This window comes from Galeopterus variegatus, unplaced genomic scaffold, assembly GCF_000696425.1.
Source record: "Galeopterus variegatus unplaced genomic scaffold, G_variegatus-3.0.2 Scaffold4441, whole genome shotgun sequence".
In the NCBI taxonomy this organism is placed as follows: domain Eukaryota; kingdom Metazoa; phylum Chordata; class Mammalia; order Dermoptera; family Cynocephalidae; genus Galeopterus; species Galeopterus variegatus.
The window spans coordinates 111,757-132,245 of NW_007730552.1; the positions used below are offsets into that span (position 1 = coordinate 111,757).

General features: G+C 38.8%; 1 protein-coding gene across 1 annotated transcript in view; it reads right to left on the reverse strand.

Annotated features, from left to right (window-relative positions):
• Nucleotides 1-207: 207 nt before the first annotated feature.
• The window catches only part of NAA35 (N(alpha)-acetyltransferase 35, NatC auxiliary subunit), a gene marked incomplete at its 5' end in the record, with an annotated part of 66,928 nt that continues 46,646 nt past the window's right edge, over nt 208-20,489 (reverse strand). Inside the window, 8 exons of the mRNA XM_008587573.1 lie at nt 208-312; nt 3,768-3,890; nt 4,475-4,615; nt 5,551-5,618; nt 6,464-6,600; nt 10,012-10,190; nt 10,799-10,897; nt 12,363-12,429. Coding sequence (XP_008585795.1) covers nt 208-312; nt 3,768-3,890; nt 4,475-4,615; nt 5,551-5,618; nt 6,464-6,600; nt 10,012-10,190; nt 10,799-10,897; nt 12,363-12,429 — 919 coding nt within the window. The remainder of the gene's footprint in view (nt 313-3,767; nt 3,891-4,474; nt 4,616-5,550; nt 5,619-6,463; nt 6,601-10,011; nt 10,191-10,798; nt 10,898-12,362; nt 12,430-20,489) is intronic.

A 20,489-nucleotide genomic window follows, 5' to 3' on the forward strand; every position in this document is an offset into this window, starting at 1 on the left:
CAAAAAAAGAGGAAAAAAGAATAAAAATAGCTTTTTAAAAAAGAAAATATAAGTCTCAAGGAAAAATGGCAAGCTCTACTTAATTTACTTTTTGCTGTTGAACCTCTTTTGGACAATTTTTGTTCAGTGATTTTTTTTTTTCCTGTAGAAATACTTATGTATCTTATTGGGGAAAAAAAGTGCAATTCTACAATAACTTAAGACCATTTATTTTCCCCACAATGTACTTACCTTAGATTCCTTTTTGTGTCCTCCTGCCAATAACTTCATAACCACAAAGTTGGGTTTGGCAACTTTTAAAATTCTATTGACCTAAAACGTGAACATTAAGCTATCAAAACATAAAACTTACAGCAAAAATGTATATTATAAATACTAATATGAACTTTGCATATGGAAGTGTTGATATTTTTTAAATAAAGGCCATTAAAATTATAAACAAACATTATATTTGCTTTAGCAACACTTTACAACTCCATTTTAGTCAACTCTGAAAACCTGAAAAGGCTACCGTGTCTTGCTTTCATGAAAACAAAAGAACATCCAGCTGCAAAGTCCTGCAAAGGCAGCACAGTACTACATAGCGCTGGAGCATGGACTTTGGAGTTAACGCTGTATGTTTTCAAATTCCAGCTTTGCCACTTACTTCACTTCTAGCCGTGAAGCCCCTGGCAAGTTCTCTAATCTCTCTGTTTCTCAGTTTCTTCATCTGTAAATATGGAGATGATAACTTTATCTACCCTGCAAATATCTGCTGTGAGGATTAAATGAGTTAAAATATACACAGTTCACCCCCGAGTAACACGCGTTTGAACTGCATAAGCCCACATGTAAATTTTTTCAATAAATATACAGTACAGGACTGTAAGTGTATTTTCTCTTATGATTTTCTTAACATCTTTTCTCTAACTTAGTAGAGTATATAATATATATGACATACAAAATATACGTTCATCAAGTGTTTAGTTTTCCAGTCAGCAGTAGGCTATTAGTAGTTAAGTTTCTGGAGAGTCCAAAGTTATATGCGGATTTTTGACTATGCAGGGGGGTCGGCACCTCTAACACGTGTGTTGTTCAAGGGTCATCTGTATTAAGAGCTTAGAACCATGCCTGGCAGGTAGCATGTCCTTTGAGTTTCAACTGTTATTATTTCTGACTACTGCTTGTCTGAAAGGCTTCATTTGAATACGTAAGTAACAACTGAAATGGAATACTATATTTCTCTTAGAGAGTAATTCCATTTGAAGGAAAAAAGGTCCCACTGACCTCTCTCTGGAAACACACATTACCACAAGTCCAGATTAGACATCCACCTGCCGAGGTGACAGCTCCGTTTGGACATCTAATAGGCACCTCAAATTCAGCAAGTCCAAAACTGAGCTCCTGCCCTTCCTGGCCACCCGTTCCTGTTTCACTGGCAGTCTTACCCACGTGAATCAACTCATCCAGCTGCTCAGGCCAAAAACCTGGAAGTCATCTTGACTCTCTTCCTCTCACATCCCACATCTGACCTATCAGTCAGTCCAGATAGCCTGATCTTAAAATAGAGAACATGACCACTTCTGATTACCTCCACTACCATCGCCGTCTGCTACTGCTATGGCCTCCTCCCTGACTGGCTCCCCTGAGTCCACCCTGGACCGCACTACAGTCAAATTCAGCACAGTGCCAGAGTGATCCTTAAAAACATAGATCAGATTTGGTCATTCCTCTGCTCAAAACCCTCCAACAGCTCACCCCCTTGTTCACCCCACTGAAGCCACACCAGTCCCTGGCTGTCCTTTAATTACTCCAGGTACACTCCTGCCTGAGCGCCTTTGCGTATGCGGGTCCCTCTGCCTAGAGGGCTCCATCCCTGAATATCCATGTGACTTGCCCTGTTTAACCTCTATGATTTGCTCAAAGGCTACCTTCTTTTAAAATGCCTAATCCCGGGCCGGCCCGGTGGCGCACTGCTACAGTGCGCCACTTGGGAGTGCGGCGGTGCTCCCGCCGAGGGTTCGGATCCCACATACAGACCGGCCGCTCACTGGCTGAGCGAGGTGCGGGCGCAGCACCAGGGTTGCTATCCCGTTGCCGGTCCCAGTCCGGTGCGGGCGCGACACTGAGGGTTGCGATCCGTTGCCGGACACGAAAAAAGACAAAAAGGAAAAAAAAAATAAAAAAATAAAATAAATAAATAAAATGCCTAATCCCCTCCACTACCTACCTCCTTTAGCATTTCCTATTCCCATTCTTGGCTTGATCTTTCTTCAATGTACCACGACCTTCTAATATACGACATAATTGCCTATTTATTTACTGCCTGTAACCCAGCACCCCTCCCTCATCCACATGAAGGCTGGATTATTTTCTGTTTGTTTTCTGCTGGGGACACAGTAGGCGCTCAATAGATCTGTTGACTAAGTGAATGACATTTCCACTAAATGAAATAGGCTTTTTTTTTTGGTAGCTATATGGTATAGGGATCAAACCCTGGACCCTGATGTTATCAGCATATGCTCTAACCAACTGAACCAACTGGCCAGCCCCCAAAATATGCCTACCTCAAATTTTTGTACTCCCCCTTTTAATTTTTATTAGATGATATATATGATTTAAAAAAAAAAAAAAGACCTTCTCCCCTATTCCTCTTTCCCAAGGCTTTCAAGCTCCCATCCCAAGAAGCAAACACCATTGTTCTTAAGTATCTTTCCGGAGATATTTTATACTCATATGAGAAAGTACATGCACATTGATAGAGTCATCCTTGCCCCTTTTTGACTGAAACAGCAGCATACCATACAGCTCTGCACCCTGCTTTCTAAACTTCTTACATCCTGAAGAACATTTCATGACAGTACATAAAGATCTTCTTCATCCATTTCAAGGCTGCGTGGTATTCCACTGGATGGACGTGTCATAATTTATCAGTCCCCCACTGATGGACACTAAAACTTCTTCCGTTTGTTTCCTATCAGAAATCCTACTGCAACGAATACTATTCTACATTCATCTCTCCCCTCACTTCCTACATGTGCACAAGTATCTGTAAGTTAAGTCGTATATCTAGGAGATAAATCCCAACAAGCAGAATTGATGGGTCTAAGCATTTGTGAGTTTTGACAGATACTGCTAAACTACCTAGCCCTCCATGAAAGATGTACCTAAATACTCCCCAAAATAGTATATATGTGATACAGGTAACTCTTATTTACAGAATAAATGTATTTCAATAAAACTAGGGATACAGCAAATTATTAAAATACTAAGGGCCTGCGACTTAGTATTTTATTTGCAAAGTTTATTTTGATATCTCAAAATAAAGTCTTCAAAAGCAATAGCCTTTACTTTAAATGGCCAAGTAGAAAAAGGTTGTTCCTGTGATAATTGGCCAGATCATTTTTCATATTTAAGACTTATACATTTATATTTTAATATAGTGAACTATAGATTAAATTAGAAAACTTTAAATGTTAACATTTTGAGCTATGGATCTGTCTGGATTTTATTCTATCCTTCCTACTTTATGGTTCTGAGTCTTAATTTATCTTTGCCTTGATTTTTAAATTTGCACAAAGGAGATACTTACATCACCTCTTTCTTAAAATACTTTTAAGCCTGACAGGGTTAGATTGGCAAAGCTATTTGAAATCCTTGGCAGAAACATGATAGGCTCTATTTATTAATCCTATAAAGTTCATTTTTGTAATTAACTTTCACTCAGTAGTAAGATCTGGACTTCCTGCCAAGATTTCCCCCTGGAATTACGATGTACTCAGTCTCACCTCATGGTCCGGGTTTGGGATATTTTCCAATATCATTTTTGCCTGCTGAAAGTGCTTACTAGCTGCCACATACAGTTCTGGAGACTGAGGAGGAGGGCTGTATTTATTGAGGTCAGACATTTCCTAAAAAGAAAGGGGAAACACATTCAAAACATGTTTAATATCAAAAACTCCAAAATACCTTTTTAATTATGAAAGAATTCTACATTGACCATCAATTCATATACAGACACTGAGGCACAGACTCGGCACATCTCTATTTTCTCCTAGGTAATGTCCAATTCTCAGCCCTCATATACCACCTCATATTATTCCCATTACTTAAATAACTGCTAATGCGATGAGTGTATCCAACAAAGTCAAATTGCTTTCACACTGCTTGAAATTGCTGTTTTTATCACAAAAGAATTCTACATTGACCATCAATTCATATACAGACACTGAAGCACAGACTCGGCACATCTCTATTTTTTCCTAGGTAATGTCCAATTCTCAGCCCTCATATACCACCTCATATTATTCCCATTACTTAAATAACTGCTAATGTGATGAGTGTATCCAACAAAGTCAAATTGCTTTCACACTGCTTGAAATTGCTGTTTTTATCACCGGTCCCACTGCCCCACTAGGTATGATGTGGCTGGTATAAACGCGGCCTCTAAGGCCTGAGACGGAAGACTGTACAATGGTTTCCCTGAGGGGCCCACCTTGAACTGCAGGTAGTGCACCGGCGGCGGGGTCATCACACTGTTGAACGGAGCGAACCTGTGCTCGTACCGAACTTGTTCACTATCAAGCTCGAACTTGGGTTTGCGCACTTTGCCATCCATGTCAAATGCTACCATGGTCTGAAAAGAAAAGGGGGAAATGAGAAAAAGATAAAATTAATATTAAAAAGTAACATCTTAATACAGAATTGAAAACAAGAAAAAGCTATTTATATATAACTGACACAAGTCATGGCTCAGAAATCAGAAATAGCTGAAAAGAAAAACTGGATTCTCAGTATTAATTTTTATTTTATGTGCCATGTTTTGTACAACAAATTTTTAAGTTGCAGTGTTCAATATATTACTATTTTTCCCAGTGAAATTATACCACATGTACATTATTCTACGATGCCTCATGCTTTTAAAATAGCTTTGAAACCTTCAAGTAAAAGTTTCTAAAGAAATACATGACATATAACTTTCATAAGCACGGGTCCTGCTTTTCAAACAAAAGTCCATGTTCTGCTTTACGTATTTTAATATAAGTTGCATCAAATCATTTCTTGAATTGCCAAGTACACTTTTAACTTGTACTATCTCCTAAAAGTGACTGCTTTAGCTCAAGCCATTCATTGTGGAACCTAATGCCTTCCTAATATACGTCTAAAAAAACCCAAACTCCATGTCTTCCATGAAACCTTTCTTGATCATCAGGCAGAAGTAATTTCTTCCTTCTCTTACTACCTGTGTCACACATATGTCAACTGACCTGTTATTAACTCCTAGTTATTAACTGCCTGTCATTAGCTCCTTGAAACAAGGAACGCATTGATTAGAACTGGTATCCTACCATGTATTCAATACAAAGCATCTGACACACAGCAAGAGTTCAAATATTTGTTGAACAAAATTAATGAAAACAACTAGCCTTTGAAAAAAGGTAATCTTCAAGCAAATGGGAAGTAAACCAAAGGTGAAATTAGAACCCGGAAAGAATCACAGAAAAGAGTTCATTTTAAATAAACTATATAATAGCAATATAGTTAAAAGCTAAAAGAACTTCAACAACTTACTTTAAACATTCCGGCACACATGTTCTGATACGCCTGGCTCATCGTGATCTCTCGGCTCAATGGACGAACTGTAATTAGAAAGAAAATCTTCCATATTCCTTTTCCCCTCCCCCTCTTGCAAGAGAAATTCTAATTTTAAAAAATCTTCCAGCTTGTTTCCCAAATTAAAACTTCAATTCATTCCTATAGGATAAATTTTCTTTTACAGCCAAAATTTACAAATAATTAAATACAACTGAAAAGCTAAACAATAATCTTGTCCCCCAAAGAAATAATACCATAAAATTCTAGTATGAAGTAATTTTATTTTTTTCTTAATTGACCATACAGAGATTTAAGCTCTTTTATAGGAAACTACAAATACACAGTCATTTCACGGTCCACCCAAACTGTTTAAATCCTACATGTACACAAAGTAATACTTTATAATGATTGTAACAATATCTATATCCTTCCCTAAAAGTGACCGGCAGGGCAGTCCTCATGGCTCCTGGACGATGCCCTGCGGTGCTGTGCGATCACCTCTGTGCCCACTAATTTAGCAGCACAGAACTACTTCCCTCTGGAGCTGCCAGGCTCTGCCACAAGATCAACGGTCTCCTGCTGCCTTGTCCCCTCACCTATTTTGCTTTTATACCCTTTGTGGCTATTTCTTGATCTCAGATCGTCTAATACATGAAATAGCAAAAAAATAAAAGAAAAGCAAAGAAAGGAACCAAAAAGACTTACGGCACTAATATTCGGACTCAGTCTCTACCTTATAATTTCTGAAGAGATGATGGATAACTAAACATAATGACTAATTTCACCCATTACGACTCATGAGTGACACAGCTCTCCACCTACTTATCTGTAGAAACTAAAGTGTACTCCACTGTTCTTGACTTCTAAGTTTAAAAATAATCCACAGCACCTTTCTTTTTTTTCTTTGTTTTCTTACTGCTGCGGCCTTTCTGCTGCTCTTCCACTATCCTCTCCTCTGCCATTTGAGAGCCATCAGCACGACTCAATGTTGACATCAACCAGGCATAAAGGAATTCAGAGAGATACCTTAAAGGATACAAAATATTTCTTAATGGTAGATGTCTAAATGAGATAGCTTTATCAACACATGCATTAATAATAATATATTTTTTATAGTGCTTCAAGTTTTTTAAAAATCAGATTATCAGATCTTACAAGAAATGAGCGTTACAAGTGATTAACTTTCCCTTTTTACACTTTACAACTTATCAAAAGACTTCTTGATAATTACATAAACATGTAAATGAATGCCCATTAAATTGTTTTTACTACATCAGGACACACTTCACCTAAGTCTATTAAGTAAATATGTTCTTTGCCTGTTAATCACAAAACAAAGCGAATAAACTCAGAAAAAGATTTTTAAAAATTATTGGCATTATACAAAACCATTCTAAAAGATTTAGAACATTCAGGCTTATCATTTACTTGAGTTTATTCAATAAATAAAATGTAAAACAGAATATTCTACCAAATACTAATTTTTCAGAAGTTTAAACAACATTACATTCTGGTAAGCCAGGAAAGTAGTTCAAGTCTAGAATACAAATATATATACTTTGTAATATAATCCATAATAAATAAAATTAAAGAGCACCAGCATACTAAGTGAAAATCAAAGATCTGCAAGAGATTTTATGATCAAGTTTGAGTATATTAACACCTATTCCCAAAATTTCCCGAAAAGATTAAGGTAGGTTATAATATCAAAACACACATAAAACAGAACATTTTAAAGCAAAACAAAAACTAGTCAAAAGATATACTTGGGGCCGGCCCGGTGGTGCACTTGGTTGAGTGCGGCACTTGGGAGCGCGGAGGCGCTCCCGCCGAGGGTTGGGATCCCATATAGAGACCGGTCCGCTCACTGGCTGAGCGCAGTGCGGGCGCGACACCGAGGGGGTTGCGATCCCGTTGCCAGTCGCGGTACGGGCGCAACACTGAGGGTTGCGATCCCGTTACCGGTCACGAAAAAAGACAAAAAGGAAAAAAAAAAAAAGATATACTTGTAAAGAATTTTTTTAAAAAGGAAAAAAAAGATATACTTGGAATGTCTCAGGAATTATATTTCAAAGCTAAACTGAGTACTACATATTTCCTTGCAGCTAAGGAAAAAGGAAAATACATTTTTATCTGATGAAAGAAAGCATACAATTTCATATGGACAGAAAATAATTCCTGGCACTGAATTTAAGAAAAGCATTTATTACAGTATCCTTATAAGATACAACTGAATTTTGTTTCTCTAACACACTACAGAATCTGAGGGTCTATAACCTATGTCTTAACTCAGTGAAGGATTTCTATAGGGAACTAATGGTGCCTTCTACCTTCTGACTAAAGTAAGGACAGATAAGTAAAGGGAACAGCTGACAGAATTCAGGTATTTCCTCTCAAATATCAAGTACCTCAATGAGCTTTTATTAAGTGTTTTATCAAAATTAATATACAATTATATCTAAGGAGAGCCAGAGTGCTAATATTCTGTATCAGTGGTTCTCGAATTGCCACCTCTGGGCCAGGAGCAGTGTCACTACCACTTGGGAACTAGTCAGAAATACAAATGATTGAGTCCCATGCTAGACCTAATAAACCAGGAACTCTAGGTACCGAGCCTAGAAATTTGTGTAATAATGCATTTTCCAAGTGATTAAGATGCACATTAAAGTTTAAGGATCACAGTTTCTGCTGCTGATTTTAAAAGGGTCCACTTGCTTTCGGGATCATATTAATGAACAATAAAAAAAAAAAAAAAAAAGATTATCTTGTGAAAATGCAGGAGCCCAATCTATAATTTTAAAATCAAACAGCAGTTCAAAACTAATACAAAGACCACAAAAATACTTATAGCCAGAACTAAAGTTTCTTTCGTTAACAAGAAACGAAATGAATTTGCTTATGTATGCAGGTAAATTTCTAATGAAGTATTTATCTGAATATCATTCATTTGCTAATTTAAAATCCCAATTTATTTCACAAAAAAAAACCATATAAAAACTGTATCTTGGGCCGGCCCGGTGGCGCACTGGATAGTGTGCCGCTTGGGAAGCGCGGCGGCGCTCCCGCCCGAGGGTTCGAATCCCACATACAGACCGGTTCCCGCTCACTGGCTGAGCGAGGCGCGGGAGCAACGCCGAGGGTTGCGATCCCGTTGCCGGTCCCCGGTCTGGTGCGGGGGCAACACTGAGGGTTGCGATCCGTTGCCAGACACGGAAAAAGACAAAAAAGACAAAAAAAAAAAAAACTGTATCTTAACCTGAGAAATCAAGAGCAAAAGTTTCCAATTAGCTGCTTCAAACCAGAAAAAAAAAAGAACGTAGGTATGTTTCCCCATAAAATGAACAGGAGTGTCTTCTATGAGTTAGTTAATAACAAAATGTATTTCAAATATTTATGAACACCTGTTGATAAAGGTTATTTGGTATCATCTATATAAATGTTGCAGAATATGCCAAATATAATAATTATTCTCACATTACTATAGTCGATGCTCAAATTCAATTTTCATAGCCAAGAATTATCTGTTAAGAACCCTCAATGCTCATGATAAAAAAAAAACATGTCAAAAACCATGTCAACAGCATGGAAGAGAATCACTTCCTTTCCTCAATGCAGTGACTCCAGAAAATATCCAATATTGCAATTAATAAGTTAAATAAATTTAAACATTAATTTATAAAAGGCTAACTATATGAAAGTCTAATATACTAAACTTAGGTGTTTGTAACGGGCAACATAGGTCATTATTAGTTTAAAATTACTACCATGCTTTGCCATACTAAGAAATAGATTCAAGATAACTGAATTCATTAACACTTAATTTTCCTAACTTATTTTCTATGACAGCTTTTCTATATCTAAAATATTCTCAAACACCTTCTTACTAGGTTTCTTTATCTCACCCACAAGAGAAAGGGAAGAGCTACATTGCTGAAGATCATCTCTTGTGAACTCCAAAGCTCCCCAGGCAAATCCTCAATACCACAATCTGAAACAGTTATGCTCCCAGTGATTATTTGGACCACAATTTCTTCTCAGGAAGAGAAAGATCTGGTTCCAATTTGAACTTTAACTCCATTAAGTACATCCACAATTAGTATCTAGTGCCACTAAAGTCAGGGCGAAACGTGTTAATTTTTCTCCAAAGGAGCAAATAAGATCTTCAAATAACCCATTTACATTGAAGCCACATTTATTAGTAATTTTTACATATCTGGATGGCTGGAAAAATATATTTGTACAATGTTATGGGACTTAAAGATTTTCCAGATGATCTAGCTCTAATTTTCAATAGATATTTTTCCAACAGTCACACAAATGAAGTTAAAATACACTAAATGAAAAAGTGCCCTAAAACGACACTCTGTTTTACAGACGGTCTCTCATATCTTATCCACTCTACCCACCACCGATTTCTAACTCGCACTGTTCTCTTACCAATATATGTAATAGTACTCGTGCATGCTGTACAGTTCCAATTCAAAACCGCTTAGAAGATACTGTATCATAATTCGAAGGTTATGGTACAGGACCCAGGTGCCCAAACAGGCCAGGTGCTGCCTCTGCGGCTCCTGTTTCAACAGCATAGTGTGAAGTGCGGCATCAACCTTCTCTGCCTATCAAAATAAAATGTTACAACACTGATTTTTTTTTTTCAGTTAATGAAAGAACTTTTTTAAAAAAAAAAACCAGCTAAAAACGGTACATGAACAGAAAATTCTAATCTCATCACCAAAGAACTCATATTTTCAAATCCATTTTTGGTTAGGTTTGCATTCAACGTTCTCATTTCACAAAGGTTAACATTTATCTAAATGCTCTGTAAACTAAAAAGACATCCATTTTAAAGGACAAAAACAAGAATAAATGACTTCAGGTCTTTTTTTATACTATCAATACTGCTGCCGTTCACAAATTAACATTAAAATTAATGTATTGTTATTATAATGTAAACTTGTTATAAAACCATAGTTCTGTACATATTTCATAATTTATCCTAATTATCAAAGAAACAGTTTAAGATGTTTATCAGCCTGGATTATTTTTGTTTCTTTTTGTAAACTCTTTCATTGGTATATGAAACTGTTACATTTTAAGTGAAAAGTAAGCTCATCATCTTGAAAAATTAAAAAGTCAAAATGCTGCTTCAAAGAATTGTTTTAAAAATCTGGACAGAAGTGTGTGAATTATTTAACTTTAGAAGGGAGGGGAACCTGGCTCTTACCTCGTCCTGCAAGGTAGCAAATTCCTCAAGAATATGACCGAGCTTATCTCTCTGTCGAGCCCTGTTATGCCCATGGATCTGAATAAGACTACAGAATGGCTGCAATACATATACAATGTGTTAACTGCCAATATCAAATTCCTTAATACTATAGAAACTTAACATTCTAAGTTCTCAAAATCTGGTTTAACAGGGAAAAAAAAAGCTGTACATTTAAGAATCATGCCTATATATATTTTTTACATAGGTATTTGTTTTTAAGGAACTCAACATTAGAATTTATCAATAATTAGAAAAAAGTGGCTGTTAAGAAAGTTGTTTTCACATGGCAAAAATATCTTCCTTTAATCTTTAGATGTTTTCCTGCAATTCTAAGATGACAGTTTCTTTTCTGCTTATATTAAGTCAAAAGCCAATGTTCAAGGCTGACATTTCTGTGCTACTTAAATACACCAGAATGCCTAATAAGCCCATTGCCTGAGTAATGGCTAATACCTATATACTCTGACTAAGGTTCTTTTATTCCTACTCTCTCTATACAGTATTCTCATACCAAATCCCATAACATCTCACTAATAAGACAAAATACACGGATGGCAGGATGCTCTAAGAAGTATGAATTAGATTCTTGGGGGCTGGCCAGTTAGTTAGCTCAGCTGGTTAGAGAAAGGTGTTATAACACCAAAGACAAAGGTGTAGATCCTTGTACCAGCCGGCCACCAAAAATAAAAATTAAAAAAAAAGATTCTTGAAGTATAATATTGTTTTATATTTGTATACTTTGACAGATATTATCACATTTGATCAATAAGTACCCTAAAAGAGGTACAGAGAAGGTATATTTGCATTTCACTCTTTAAATAGTAAGAGGTTTATAGAAAGGTGAAGTGATATGCCTGATGATGATAAAACGTTAGTGATAAAAATGAAATCTGGTCTTCTGTTGATTCTTTCACCATACCATGCTACCTTCCTATATATATTTAGTAACTGGAATTATGCCCAAAAGAGTTGCCTGGTTGAGTTCTCTAATAGAAATGTTCATATAATCAAATAAGAATGAGTTATGATTAATTTAATACACTACAAGGCTTGCATTTTTTAATTACTTGAGACTTGAAAAAAGTTTGTGATCTCATCTAAATTAATAATTTTAATTTTATTAGAATCCTGTTCACTAAGGTAGTACAAAGATAACCATACAGGGATGTTACAAATTCCTTCTTTATAAGGTCAAAAAAAAAAGTAAAGTTTTTATGTGCAATTACAAAAAAATTTGAGGAAATAACTGCAGTTTTCTCAGCTGGGGTCATGACTTCCCATTCCTAGAGTCCCCACAGGCTGTAGTGACAGTTCATCAAAAGACAACACTGTATCTAACAACCTGTCAGGTTATAAAGCCATCCACGCAAGTGTTAAGAGGAGACAGAATTTTTTTATTTATTCAGGGAAAGTGAATAAGGAATATTAGATTTAAAAATGCATAAATTAATGATATTGAAGGAATTACATCCCACAATTTTTAATTACACACTACCATAATAATGCAAATTGTAGGTCTTACCCGAACACAGTGAGTAACAAAGGAGTCAATACAGTCCTTAGCCTGGTGATTATTATACAGGCAGCACCTGTAAGACAATATTCACATCATGAAGATCAAACTATTTGGACTAGACAAAAGAAACAGTGGTTACTGTAGAGGCCACCAACAGAGCGTAATTTTAGAAGAGAGGGGAACTGAGTAGAGAAGGTGGAGAAAGGAGAAACCGGAACCGAATCCATTCCTGAGCTGAAGATTGCTAGCATTAGATTAAGAAATAGTTCACTATACTGCGTTGTTCACACAATAAATGTGTGGTATTCTCAATTCCTTTGGATCTAGTAAGATCAAATCAGCAAGGAGAAAAAGGAAAAGTCCAAAGCCCCACTCTTTCACGACCCTATTTCAACATCATGTTTTCCTACAACTGATATCCTCACGGATTGTACTCATAATAGTAATTACTTGTATTCACAATAGTAATTACAAAGAAAATACTATGTAAAATTCTAATTTTTTTCAAGATCTATCCCCATTTCCAACCACTGGCTATAAATCATCATCTCTACATCCTTCTGACACCTCATTTTCTCTCCTCATACAGTGGTTTCCTTACGGTGCTCCTCATTTCAGCTAATAGCAGCACTTCTTGAATAGCACCTTCCTGAGCAGTCTGGGAGGACCTGCTATCTTCCTGGCCCTGGGGGAGCTACAACAGCTAAAAGATAGGAAGATTTTTTTTCTGTCCTTGCTGTGGAAGATCAGTAGCCTTTGCACCAAAGGCAAAGGGAAAAAGCAGAGAGACTTTCCTCCTGGTGCCTTGATAGGAGCTGACAACTTGCTGCTCATAAGTGTTTGTCACAGCTGAGCAATCTAACAAGAGCCTCAGAGATAAACCATGTCCATGCAGCAGAAAATGGTAGTGCACCCAGTAGACAGGAGAAAGAAAAAGCAGAACACCTGAAACAGGCAGCTGGTAAATCAGAATTGCTGGAAGGTTCATTACATCTTTAACCTCCAGGTAAAAAAATTATGTAAGGAGACTTTTAAAACAAAGCACTTAAAAAAACTTGCTGGATTTAAAAATACTGATTTTCAAATTTAAAAATATAATAAATGAAAGGAAGATGTTTGCTAGTAGCCTTGAAGATCGAGAGGAAGAATTTTCTAGCAACACAGTAAAACAGATGAACATCACGAGGAATACGCAGGTGTGACCTAAACCTAGTACTCCAGGAACTCCAAAAAAAGAGAAAAAACAAAACAATTAAGGTGAGACAACAGTTAAATAAATAAATAACAACAGGAAAAATTATCTGATTAGAAGACTTGAGACTTTAATGACTGAGCTCCAGATAGGACTGGTTGAAAATCACACATGAATATTCTGGTAAAACTTCTGAACTCCTAAAATAAACAGAAACCCTAGAATGCCCCAGAAAAAAGTTTCAAATCACTTACAAAGGAAAAAAGAATCAGATCAGCCTCAGATTTCTTATCTATAACACTGGAGTTTTAAAAACAGTGGAATAATGGCTAAAGTCTATCACACAATGAACTTTGTCATATTACAGCTGACTCACTATTTGAGGTAGTTATGTTCTGTAAAGTTGCTGAGGACACTGCATTAGAATCTACTAAACCTCTGCTCCCAGGGAAAATAGAAGGTTAGGTTCCTCTAAACCTAGGGTCACATTTTCATGGATTAATCAATACATAACCTTGTTTTATGTATATTTCTGTTCAAAGATACCTTATTTAATGTTTGTTGTTAATTCACTGACATTGAATTCACAGTCCATCAACACCCTAACTCATGGCTGAAGAAAGCTTATTTAATATATGCATTTTCTCCATTAGGCACATCACAGCCTTCTTGTGCAAAGATTAGCATACCACTATGTTTGGAGGCCATTTTAAATGGTGAAATCAGCACAAAAATCATAAGAATGTGGAAAACATGGCTCTAAATAAAGTTGTTTACAGTAAGAAGGCTGAAATAAACAGACAGAGTTGTCTCGTTGGACCTCAGCATTCACTGCTCTGCATGTGTGCATTCTGCACATATCTGCAAAGACAGCAAAAGCAGAAAAAGTATTTGGGGGGTTACAAATAAACTTAAGCAAGTAAGAAAATTTGTAAATACAGAATCTCCAAATAATGAGGATTGACTACAGTTAAACCTAAATAGACAATAATCAAAGTGACAATGTATAATCTAAATGCTAAAGGAAGACTGTTAAATAGAAAAGGCAAAATGTAAATTAAGAGGATTTAAACACTATTTCACATACACCAGATTGCCACAATTTAAAAGTTTCCCAGGGGCTGGCCCGTTAGCTCAGTTGGCTAGAGCATGGTACCAGTAACACCAAAGTCCAGAGTTCAATCCCTGTACCAGCCAGCCGCCAAAAAAAAGTGGTGAGGAGTGGAGGTCTAGACTGTGGGCAAATGGGAATTCTTATACAATGCTAGCTGGCAGACAAATTGGTTCAATTATTTTGGAAAACAACTTGGCAAGACTAGTCAAGTTGAAAATGTACATGCCCTATGATCCAGAATCCTACTTCTAAGTACATATCCTACATGCATAAGAAGACATATTCAAAGATGTTCGTTATAGCACCAATTTTAATAGAGATAAATTAGAAACAACTTAAACATCCAACTGCAGAGAAATAGCAAAATAAACTGCAGTGTATTCAAAGGGTGGGTTTTAACGAATTAAATAGGTTTGCATGGGTCAACCTGGGTAGGTATCAAAATAATCATGTTGCAGAAGGATAAATATACACTTTGACAAAATTTATGTAAAACTTAAAACACATAAAACACACTGTTGCACTGTTACGACACACATATTTGGTGAAAGTGTACCAGCACTCATAGAAGTGATGCACATGAACTGCAATGCTGTGGTTACCTCTGAGACCAGAGTGACAGGAAAGGACGGGGTGAGGACTGAAGTTTACAGTCAGCAGTTAAAGTGTGGTCTCAGCTCCCCTGGTGGTGACAGAAGTATCCCTGAGACACTTTCGAGGGAACACAAAGTCATGAATATAGTAAGACCATATTTGCCTTTTGTACTCATTCTCACAAGTGTACAGTGGATGTTTCCAGAGGCCACAGGGCATGTGATACCACATCAGACTGAAGGCAGAAGCAGGCAAGATCATACAGCTATTTTCTTGTGAGAAAGACATGAGAGATTTGCAAAAATGTAAAACAAAAAAAATCCACTTTCTCACTAATTTTTCTTAGAAATATATAGTTATTTTCCATAAAAATGTTATTTATGTTAACATGTAATGGATTTACTGTTATTTTAAAATGAATTAATACATATTTTTAAAGTATTGTTTTAATTTCTAAAACAGCAGCTGTCAATAGATATGAGCCATATAAAAAAAAGCTATTTGGTTCCTCAATTACTTTTAAGAATATAAAGAGGTCCTAAGACAAAAAAGTTTGAGAACTGCTACTTTAGATGTATCACTAACAATTTCATCCTCGACGCCCAAGTTCAGACCTACTCTGGGACCTTTCCGTAGCTGGTGACTGTAGGAAGCTCCACCCCTTGATTTTGCACGGCTCGCTCCCTCAATTCACTCACATATGTGCACGCATACCACCACCTCCAACATCAGGGAGGCAGCATGGTTGGATTTTTGGCAAGGGCCCTTTCTTTCTGGCTTGCTGATGGCTGCTTTATTTCCGTGTCTTCACACAGTGGAGGGAGAAAGCCCCCTGGTTTCTTCCTTTTCTTATAACAGCACCAATCCCATCACAGGAGCTTCATCTTCACTGACCTCATCTAAACCTAATTACCTTCGAAAGGCCCTACCTCCAAATACCATCACATTGGGACTTATGGCTTCAACATATGAATTTTCAGGGGACACACTCAGTCTGTAACAGCAGCATAGCCACTTGTAGAAAGGAAAGTTGTTGAAGGACTTCCGAATCGAGAAGGAGAAAAATAAATAAATAAAAACTAGGTCAAACAAGAAAATGTAAGAAGCGAAAACTAGAGAAAAAAGAAAATAAACAGTAAACATACTAAGGAAGAAAAATAAAATGAAATAATGTATTTCAATTGTTACACTAAATAGGAACAGACAGAATTTCGCTTTTGATAGATATGGACTAACAAGAATTAAAAACAAAACCCAGTTAAACACAATATAAAAGAAACACATTAAAATAAAGAGATAACAGATGGGTTTAAAAATAAAGGAATGAACAATGGTATGTCGGACAAATAAAAAAAGAGAAAAGCAGGACTGCTAACATTAACATGAAATAAGGTGGTACTTAATGCTGAAAGCACTAACGTGGCAAAGAGAGACACTGTGTAATGAATAATAAAAGGTACAACTGACAAGGTCAGGGTAACAGTTTAAAATTGTATGCACCAAAGCAGCAGCCAAATGTATAAAGCAAAAAGGATTAGCAATGCAAGGACAACTCAGTAAGAGTAAATTTTGGTACATTTGTCTTATTCAAAATTATTTTATGTGTGTGTGAACAATATGTTTACCTAATTGTAAATTATTCAGAATTAGGCAAACCTAATAGAGAAACTAAACAACACAATTAACACACTTAATTAAATAAACATCAAACTTTGTATCCTAACAGGCATAAATGTGTTTTTTCTTATATGTGTAACAAGCATAGGAAAATCAATCATGCACTTAGCCAAACAATAAGTAAAATTAAAAAAAAAAAAAGCAGACTCCATAGGGAAAATTCTGATCATAATTGAGCACATCCGAAATAAAATAAAAAATTATCCAAAAAGTCTTTACTTGGAAATTAAGAAATACTTTTCAAAATGACCCACGGATAAGAAAGAGAATATCAAAATAAAAGTTACAATATTCTTAGAAAGCAATAAAAAGATCACTTCCTACTGAAAACTGAACACAGAGAAAGCTAAAGTATGAGCAAATGATTAACCCTTCAATGCCTCATTATTAAATAACTATTTTAAAGAAAGATATAAAAGCAACAATTAAAACTCTTTAAAAAAACAGGTATAAAACAATTATTACAGACTACTTATTAAACAACAAAATACATTATTCCAAGGGTAAAATGGATTACTTTCCATTAACACAGTAATCATGTTTGCTATTGTAGGGACCCCATGGGCGCCTGAACAGGGACACACCCTGGCAATATGGCGCCCTTCCTGGTTCTTCTCCGCAGTAAACAAGCTCGCTGGCGCCAACACCCAAGCCCACCTGCGCCAAACCTCAGCCAGTCACAGGTCAAGGCTCACCTCCTGCCCAGCCCCGTCCAATCAGTTACCACCTCGTCCACTCTCTCCCGCCCCGGAGCACAGCACCCTATAATTGTACACGCAGTCCTTGAATAAAGCGGAACTTCTCTGGTGAACCGTCAGACCGGGTCTCGCTGCCTTTCTTTCATTTGGTGCCGAAACCCGGGAGGAGTTCACCCTGCACCAGGGGACTCCTTCCTCGGACCTCCTCAGACTTCTCCGCGACCCCCCGGGACTGACGGTCCGCCCCCGTCCGTTTTCTCCGGCTCTGACTTCCTTCACCCACCACCAGCTCATCCGTTAGGTAAGCCCCCTTTTCCTTTTGTCAGGCTTGTAGGTTTTTTAAACCTTCACCCTAATCACATTCTCCCGGCCCCGACATTGACATGTTCCTGGCCCCGGAGGCTAAACCTCCCATTCCTCCCTCTCTCTTTCTCTCACTCCTTTTAACCTTCCTCCTTCCTGGGTTCATCCTTGGACCCTCTAACCTTCCTCCTACTGGGTCCAGGACCCCCGCCATCCAGTAAACCCTAGCGTGCTTGGTCCCTCCAGCTTCCGGCACAGTTGCCTCCGGGAAGCAAGGGTCTAGGTGACGACCTACACTCCCTCCCCTCCTGGGTTCATACCCACCTCCTGGGAACTGCACGACTCATTGGGGACGCCCTCTGAGTTCCGTCCTTCTCATCCGGCAGAAGGGCTCATTCTATCCTCCTTTTAAACCTTCTCTCTCTCTCTAATCCTCTTCAGAATGGGAGCTTTTGCCTCCTCCCTCCGGGGTGATTCACCCTTACAATGTCTCTTAAACAACCTCACCACCCTATCCCTCAAGCCTGACATCAAACCCAAACTCCTCACTAAATTTTGCACACAAAATTGGCCTTATTATCCCCTAGATAACCAAAATAAGTGGCCCCCTGACGGCACACTCGATCCTAACATTCTCCAGAGCCTTTTTAATTACTGCCAGTGCCTGAGAAAGTGGAAAGAAATTCCATATGTGGAGGCTTTCCACCTACTTGCTCAAAATCCCTCTCTCTGTCTCACTTGCTCTGCTTCCCAGGTTCTCCTGGCATCCAAACCCCCTTCATCCTCACTGCCTCCACTACCCTCTACGTCTGATAATTTTGACCCTGCGGACGAACCCCCTCCGCACAGGTCTCCTTCTCCTGTAACTTCCTCTGCTCCCCAACCCCCTCAGTTAACTCTGCTCCATCCGTCTCCTGCGCCCGGCCGGCCGGCAAACAGCCCTGGTCTCCGGGGCAGCCGCTGCAGGGTGAGGGGCCCCCTAGTCAGCCTGTTCTCCCTCCTGCCTCTTCCTCCCGTTTCTTCCAGCCCTGCTTTGCCACCATTTCCTGTCCCCCAACCCCCACAGGCAGCTCCGCCACCATCTTCTTTTCTTCTGTCGCCATCTTTTGTCCAGCCATTTTCTAGCCCCACCTTACCGCCATCTTGTTCCCTGCCAACTCCTATTTCACCTGCCCTGGCGCCCTCCTTTAGTCCCCCTGTGACTCGTTCCCAGGGACTCCTCCCTTCCTCTACCATGGCTCCTCTCTGCGAAGTAGCTGGTGCTGAGGGGGTCGTAAGGGTACACGTTCCCTTTTCATTAGCCGATCTCGCCCAGCTAGAAAGGAGATTGGGGTCCTTCACCACCGACCCCTCTACTTACATTAAAGAATTCCAATGGGTCCTTCAGGCATACAGTCTCACACATCATGACATCTATATGCTCCTAGCCAACACCCTCCTTTCCGAAGAACGCAATCGCATTTGGGGTGCGGCTCGGAGTCATGCAGATGAAATCCACCGCACAAACCCTGCCCTCCCCATTGGCCCCCAGGCAGTTCCCGAACAGGATCCACATTGGGATTACAACACGCCACAGGGAATTCAGGCCAGAGATCATTTTAGTTCTTGCCTCCTGGCCGGTCTTAAAAAGGCCCCATTGGCCTCCAGGCAGTTCCCAAACAGGATCCACATTGGGATTACAACACACCACAGGGAATTCAGGCCAGAGATCATTTTAGTTCTTGCCTCCTGGCCGGTCTTTAAAAGGCCGCTGGCAAAGTTGTTAATTTCCAAAAAGTCCAGGATGTTATCCAAAAAAAGGAAGAAACCCCATCCGAGTTCCTTAATCGCCTAACTCAGGCTCTCCAACAATACACCAACCTAGATCCCACCTCAGAAGAAGGACGCCACGTCCTTATGACATCCTTTTGGCTCAATCCTACCCTGACATCAAGGCCAAACTAAAAAAACTGGAACAGGGCCCTGCTACTCCCCAGAATGAAATTTTATCAGTGACCTTCAAGGTCTTTCATAATAGGGAGGATGAACAGGAACAGAAAAAGGAGCGGCGCAAACAAAAGGCTGATCTGGCCAACCTCCAAATGCTGGCCAAAGTAATTACTTAGCCTTCTAAGTGCCCTTTCGGGCCCTCCACCTCCAAAGCTCCCCCTGGTGCCTGCTTTAAGTGTGGCAAAGAAGGTCATTGGTCAAGGAGTTGCCCATCACCCAGAGAGCCCATCAAGCCATGTCCTAGGTGCCAAGAAATGGGGCACTGGGGCTCCGACTGTCCACTCACCCGAAGGGAGACTGGCCTAGCAAGCCCCAGCCATCCCGGGTGCCTTAAGCACCTCTGGTGGAACTGGCTGAGGAAGAAGAAGACTGATGGGACCCTGGCTCCCTCCCGACCATGACTATCAAAGAAAGTGAGCCCAGGGTGACTATTGTCGTGGATGGCCGATCCGTCTCCTTCCTCCTGGACACAGGAGCCACTTTCTCGGTCTTGAGGGAGTTTCGGGGCCCAACCACACTTAACATTTCTCCTATAGTCGGGGTAGGAGGAAAACATATATACCCCC